Raw genomic sequence first — 7,433 nt, forward strand, 5'->3', positions numbered from 1 at the left:
ACGGTGCGTAAATGCAACGCAATAGTGATGTACTCGGTGAAATGGCTCGTCACTGACTGCAGTACAACGTCTACGATTGGCCGAGAGATTTTTGCGCGGTGCATTTCAGCCAATCAGCGCTTTGTTTTCGCGCTCGTATGTAAAGCCTCAGATAAATGGCGAACGGAAGGGCAAACTGTAAACAAATACAACAGAACTGGACATTTTAGACGAATTGTGACTTTTAAGGAAAAAAAGCAACTCAATATTACGAACGCTGTTTCAAAATACAAACGGAATTATTCGATATGCGACAGTCAGCGAGAATTTAAACCAGCCTCATTCAGCGTTAGGAAGCTACCTAGGCCTGCTGACATTTGCGCAGACTTGAAATTTGGCAGTGTTGTAATGCGAACGCGGGCTCTGGATAGAGACCCGCACAGTTAACATAACTATCATTTAAAATCATATACGTCTGACAAAGTTACAACTAGTCAGTATCATGAGTACAAACTCGGACAGCAGTCAGCCGTCCGAAACTAATCAGAGGAAAAGAAGTGCAAGTCCAAGTGGAGAGTCTGAGTCCACGCTGCTCAAGCAGGCGAAAGTAAGTGATGAGGAACGAAGGAATGATTCTAATGAAGATGCAGAACCTGAGAAAGTTGGCAACGGTGAGCCAAAACATGGATCTGAGCATCTTGAAGACGCTAAAGAGAAGGATGTAGTGATTCGGGATGAAGCAGACGCGCAGGAGAGCACTGGTGGAGGTGAGAGCGCACGCCAGCCGTCAGATTCCGCTGCCATCGCCGCAGCAGAAGCGCTTGCCAGTCTGACCGGTGGAGACGGGGACGAAGACTGTAAAGAAATGCCCTGTTCGTCCAACAAAGCGAGCCGTGAGAAATCACGCTATAAGTCTAGCCGTCCCGGTTGCTCTCAGAGCGAGAGAAGGACGGAGGCAGCCGCGGCTGACAGCTCCTCATCCCTGCTGCTCTGCGAGGACCGAGAAGATCCAGAGCAGGCATCGTTTGTAGATGATGATGATGAGGAGGAGGAGGAAGACGACTCCCTTGCTGGCTCTTCCTCCACGGCCAGCTCGTCTGTCGCGTCTGATAATGAGGACAACGAGGACGGTGAGTGTGCCATAGTGTCGGTGAAGATGGCCCCGGAGGTGCGGCAGTCCGTGGCGCTGCTCGCACAGGTGCAGATGCGGCTAGATGCGCTGGAGAAGAAAGGCGCGCGTCTGCACCAACGCCTGGAGATGAAACTGAGCCGCCAGCGACGCCCTCACCTGGACCAGCGCAGCGCCATCACTCAAGCCATCCCAGGCTTCTGGGTCACTGCTGTATCCTTAAACAGTGTGCATGACATTCAGGTGGACGGCTTGAGTAGCAAGGCCTTTGAAGTTGAGGCTTGGCTGTGTGTGTGCACATGCACACCCTAACTGAAATTCTTTGACTTTTCCAGACTGGAAAAGTTAAGGAATTTAATTGATCAAAAGGTGTGAGCATTCACTTAGAATCATGGGTGGGTGTTATAAGATCCATTTTTTTACAATGCCTGAAGCTATTAAAGGAATAGTTTGCCCAAAAATGAAAATTCTGTCATTGATTACTTACCCTTAAGTCTTTCTAAACTTGTAAGACCTTCGTTCATCTTTGGAACACAAATTAAGGTATTTTTGATGAAATCCAAAAGCTTTCTGACCTGCGTAGACGGCAACGCAACTGACACGTTCAAGGCTCAGAAAGGTAGGAATGACATTGTTAAAATAGTCCATGTGGCATCTGAATACAAGAATAGCCTATTTTTGAGTACGAAGAAAACAAACATAACTTTATTCAACCATTTTTTATTTTCCATGTCAGTCTTCGATGCGCGTTCAATATAATATGAATATTATTTTTAAAAAAGCCTCAGAAAAACTGACTTTGCCAAGTCTACAAAACCTCCTCCTTTAAAGCAAAGAGACATTGATATAAAACACCCACGTTGCATTTTGATTTTGAAACGTGCAGTGCTTGTGTTTATTCAACGCGTTAAGTCAACCGCCACAAATAATGTACGAGAAGCTCCGGTAATGTATATTGGAAATGTTTAAAATAATCTCACAGTTTTTGAAGAAAAATTATTTTGTGATTACATATTGAATTATTGTTCAGCTCTATTTTAACAATGTCGTTACTACCTTTCTGGGCCTTAAATGTAGTAGTAGTAGTAGTAGTAGTAGTAGTTCCCTTGCTGTCAGTGCAGGGTCAGAAAGCTGGGTTTCATCAAAAATATCCTAATTTGTGTTCCAAAGATGAAAAAAGGTCTTATGGGTTTGGAACAACATGAGGGTGAGTTTTTCATATTTTTACATAATCCTTTAACTGTCACCAAAGATCATAGTCAAGGATGTCACAATTGGAGGAAAAGGGGGACAGGGTGCATGGGGCCCAGAGGCTGAGAGGGGCCCACAATGAAGTTTTTTATGATTTTGATGGGGCCCTATAACAAATTCTGTCCAGTGGGCTGAGAATCTCTAGCAACTCCATTGATCTTACTTGAAATGTCTCTAATACAATTTACGTACTCGGCGTATGTATATTATAGGGTGTGTTCATTTTGTTTTTCCATTTGCGTCAAATGGTGGTGGATTCCAGACCTTTGTCTTAATTTACGTAATGTTCGCTTGACTTAAAGCCAATCAGCTTCTGAATCACCCACATTTATCAGCACAAATTGACGAATCTGATGAAGATGCACTAAGCTACATGACTAATTTAGAGGTAAAACATTTTTTTTTTTTTATGGTTTTTTTTTTTTTTTTCTTTTTCCTGTTTTCGAAACATGTAAATGATCTCTGTTTTTAACATTATGCTTATTCGACAGATCGAGTCTTTCAAGAACAACAAACTTGGTTACCGCATCTGCTTCCATTTCCGGCGAAATCCCTTTTTTCAAAACAAAATGATTGTGAAAGAACTTCATCTTGGTATGGGAGGTGAGCTGACCACTATCACAATACCTCTCTTTTCATGAATGTGAAACTGATTACCCGGGGACACATTTATTCTGGGTTCTAATTTTTTTTGTATCTATCTGTATGTTCTTTCCTTTTTCCTCAGGGTCTCCGGTGTCGTTCTCAAACCCAATTTTGTGGCACAGAGGGCAGAATCTGGTCGGTAGTGGAGAACCACGTCGAACATCACAGGGGGTCTACCAGAGCTTCTTCCACTGGTTCAGTGACCACAGCAACCCAGGAAGGGATGAAATTGCACAGGTACATTTCTCATGAGGCCAGGTGCAGCAAAAAGAGCTGTATGAACAAATCAGTATGAACTGGCCAAAACAAAAACCTTAAATGCAGTAAAAGATGTTTTAAAGGCAACCTCAGGTATTAAGACTTGTATAGCTTAATATAATATAAATGATGTAGTAGGAAACCCATGAAAGGCTTGCGTTATTTATTTTTTTTTATTTTTTTTTAAAAAGTCTTAGTTTTATACATATTTTGGGGTGTGAGGGATGCCGTTATTTCGATGACGTGAAATGGTTGCACTTGGTGAGCTACCGATGCTACCTATTGCTATTTATACCGCAACACAACTCTGAATACACAACTCGGAAAATAAAATACTGATATGATGACCACAGCTACTGAAGGAGCATATACGTGACAATGGATGTAAGTGTTGTCTTAAACCAGGGGTCACCAAACTTGTTCCTGGAGAGCCGGTGTCCTGTAGAGTTTACCTCCAACTTTCCTCAACACACCTGCCTGGAAATTTCAAGTATACCTAGTAAGACCTTGATTAGCTGGTTCAGGTGTGTTTGATTAGGGTTGGAGCTAAACTCTGCAGGGACACTGCCCCTCCAGGACCGGGTCTGGTGACCCCTGGCTTAAACCAAATGCTGTACCATTGATTTTTATACGCAAGGAGTCTAAACGCCCCCCAGATATCGAGTGAAATCCATGCTGAAAACTTCCTTCAGTGGCTGCAGCATCATGACAGTCGTCGGCATGTTTACATCCTGCCAGGATGGCATCTAGCGTTTCTTGTCTCTGCCGTTTGTAAGATCTTTCAGTAGCTGTGGTCTACAAAAAGCCTCAAATGCATCAAGGCTAAAGTGGAGAGAACAAATACGCGGGTCTTTAGGAAGTTTTATTTGTCCACAGACATCTTCCCATTCTTTTCTCCTCTTCTTATCACTAGAAAAGCAGTGAAGACTTGCATTGCTTCTCTTGTTGCCCTTCGACTGAAAATTACAACCAAAAGCTGCACAATGTGGCATCATATCAGTATTTTACTTTCGTATTCCAAGTTGTGTTGTGGTAAAAATAACAACAGGTAGCGCCAGTAGCTTACCAAAATAATGACACCCCCCATAATCCAAAATGTGTATAAAACGATGTGGATTTAGGATAACCTAAATCTTTCTTGGGTTTTCTACTACATATTTCAGTAACAGACCATATTTGTGACCCTGGACCACAAAATCAGTCTTAAGTCGCTGGGGTATATTTGTAGCACTAGCCAAAAATCATTGTATGGGTCAAAATGATAGATTTTTATTTTATGACAAAAATCATTAGGAAATTAAGTAAAGATCATGTTCCATTAAGATATTTTGTAAAATTCCTACTGTAAATATTTCAAAACTTAATTTTTGATTAGTAATATACATTAAGAACTTCATTTGGACAACTTTAAAGGCAATTTTCTCAATATTTAGATTTTTTTGCACCATAAAATTCCAGGTTTTCAAGTAGTTGTATCTCGACCAAATATTGTCCTGTCTTAACAAACCATACATCAATGGAAAGCTTAATTATTCAGCTTTCAGATGATGTGTAAACCTCAATTTTGAAAAAATTACCCTTATGACTGGTTTTGTGGTCCAGGGTCACTTTTATGTTGTATTAAGCCATACATGTCTTAAAACCCAGGGTTCCCTTTTATAAAAATGATGGACTCTATTCCTTGGCTCTAGATCTTGAAGGATGACCTGTACAGAAACCCTTTGAGGTACTACCTGACTCCACTCTGGGAGCCACGAGAGAACGGCAGGTAAATCTCTAGCCTGAAACATCCAGAGTCTTTTAAGGTTTTGCAATTTATTTATTTATTTTTTAACTAATTTTCATTGTCCAGCAGCGCTCCCAAACCTCAGGGCAGCAATAATGGAGACGATTGTGTGATCATCTCAGATTCAGATGAAGATGAGGAGCAGAAAAGCCAAAACTTGGAGCAGGAGGATGAAGATGATGACCAAGTTGGAGGTGAGGATTTCCTTCAATATAAAGTGCTTTACAATAAGTCTTTCAAAGCACCTCGTAATTTTCTTCCCAAGTGGATTTTTTTCTAAATCCTCATAACTGATCGTTTTCTCTTAGGCTCTGAAGACAATGACAGAGATGAGGGGGAATCCTCCTATGAGGAGAGAGAGGAAGAGGAAGTGGATGTTGAGGAAGTAGAAGATTCACGTGACTCCGGTGGCTGTGAGGTCAGAGAGCAAGGACAAGAAGAGGAAGATATTGATGTAGATGAAGAGAAGAGTTAGGGCATGGGGATCGTCTCCATTTCTTTTTATGCAGAATAGCATTGCTAGGTTTTTCTATGATCTATTTTACTGATATTGTTTTCTGCATAAATTAAGAGTCTGTTTCAAATAACAAGTGGTTAATGATGCTTAATGATCAGGGTTTAACTATGTCTTCATTGTAGATGGTACTTTCTATACATCAAAGTTTATGAATATTCAACTTCAATGTGTGCACTCCTCCGAAAACTTCTAGTTTCCTTAAGATGTCATCACATTTTTACACTTATAACTTTTGCATTAACAGATTTCAGAGGGCTACTGATACCTGTAAGAGACCTCTTTTATCTCACAACGGACTGTTCAAAGCTTGGGATTATTATAGACTGCACTTAGTTTAGTTTTTGGCCAGTTTAGATATTTTCTCTTTTTTTCTTTTCTTTTTTTGAGAGTATACAGTAGCATTGTCTGTCTCACAATCATGACCATTTATAAACACACCATACTTTTCTGTTTGTATGTTTTACAGGCCTAATCGTGTTTTTCAGTCATTGCTGTAATATTTTTGGTTAATTGTTGTTTGTTACTTTTTTTTTTTTTTTTTTTTTTTTTTTTTTAATCCTAACATCATGAAGTAACCTCTACCACCACATTTTGGTTATAAGGAAAAAGGTCAAACATTCTGAAATGCACTTCATTCTGAACCAAAACTAGATAACTCAGGGATGTTTACTCTTTTATCCTCCTTATACTGTAGATGTGTTTCCCTTCATAAGCTTCATTTATTCAGTTTTGTGTCATTGATGCATAACATCTTTTGTTTGATGAACATTTAAATAATTGTAGTTTATTTTACCTTGTTTACACAAGCAGATAAAATCCTGACACTTGGTACCTCTTGCTATGCTGATCCTGAAAACTACTTTTGTCATGTCTATGGATTGAGTTTAAAATCTACACACTGTCAACACATGCACGTTTCCATTTATTCACTGCAATGAATAACAATTGTAATGTTATTTAAATGAGCAAAATAGTGGCAAGCCCATCTTGTGGTGTTTCTTTTTTTTTTCCTTTTGACAGCATGATGTGTGCACTCAATACTCAGACTTTTGTGTCCAGTTAAATGCTTAGATTATATTGTAAAAATAGTGAACATGTACACATTTGTTAATGACATCTTTCATATTCATATCACTCATTTATTTCCTAATAGTGTTTCTTTTGCTTCTTTGCAATAATATATTTACTTTAACGTTGGTCAGTTATTAGAGTGAAACCATTCTAAATGTTAATGTTTTGACCTGTAAAAGTTTGATTTAAAAACAAAAAAAAACAACAAAACAAAGCTGTTAACTCATTGTAAGTATACTGGATTGTACTTGTTTTACCTGCAAGGCCAGTGGTTTGTACATAATCCTTTCCCTTAAAAAGGGTTTATAATTTGCTATTGAATTATTAGGGTAGATTTGACCTACAGTATAAAAGAAAAGCTATATTTTGGTGTGCTAAATTTTATAGAGAACTACAATTTTTAAATGTCTTTGTTTTTGTTTTCCATGTCAAATAAAGTTGTCTTTTCATTCAGAATGTTTTATGTGGCTTTGTCTCTTCTGTTTCTCCAGAAAATGAATCAGTGAACAGCTTTATTCTTTTTTGTTGTTGTTGACACACTTATTTAGTGCTCATTATGGAAGCCCGTTCTGCCACTGAATAGAAAAGGTAATTGCGACTTCTTATCTCACAATTCTGACTTTTTTTTTTCGGATTTGTCATAAACTCACGATTCAGAATTTTTTTTTCTCAGAACTGAGATTTAAATGCACAAATGCGAGTTATAAAGTTAGAATTGTGGGATATAAAATCACAATTGCGAAAAAAAGAAAAAATTGAATTCCCTGGTGAAAAAAACAGCATATGCTGGTAGGTAT

At 38.9% G+C, this 7,433-nt stretch overlaps 1 protein-coding gene across 2 annotated transcripts; it reads left to right on the forward strand.

Annotated features, from left to right (window-relative positions):
* Nucleotides 1-127: 127 nt before the first annotated feature.
* tspy (testis specific protein Y-linked) lies at nt 128-7,092 on the forward strand. Of its 2 annotated transcripts, none has more exons than XM_051118183.1 (7): nt 128-1,321; nt 2,670-2,747; nt 2,851-2,962; nt 3,087-3,241; nt 4,954-5,030; nt 5,115-5,242; nt 5,357-7,092. In XM_051118183.1, exons 1-7 carry the CDS (start codon nt 482-484, stop codon nt 5,521-5,523), a joined length of 1,557 nt encoding a protein of 518 aa, XP_050974140.1. In that variant the 5' UTR covers nt 128-481; the 3' UTR covers nt 5,524-7,092. The 2 variants fall into 2 exon arrangements, with proteins under 2 accessions (XP_050974140.1, XP_050974141.1); XM_051118184.1 differs by having other exon boundaries at nt 5,118-5,242.
* Nucleotides 7,093-7,433: the final 341 nt, after the last annotated feature.

Source organism: Labeo rohita, chromosome 8 (assembly GCF_022985175.1).
Source record: "Labeo rohita strain BAU-BD-2019 chromosome 8, IGBB_LRoh.1.0, whole genome shotgun sequence".
NCBI lineage: Eukaryota > Metazoa > Chordata > Actinopteri > Cypriniformes > Cyprinidae > Labeo > Labeo rohita.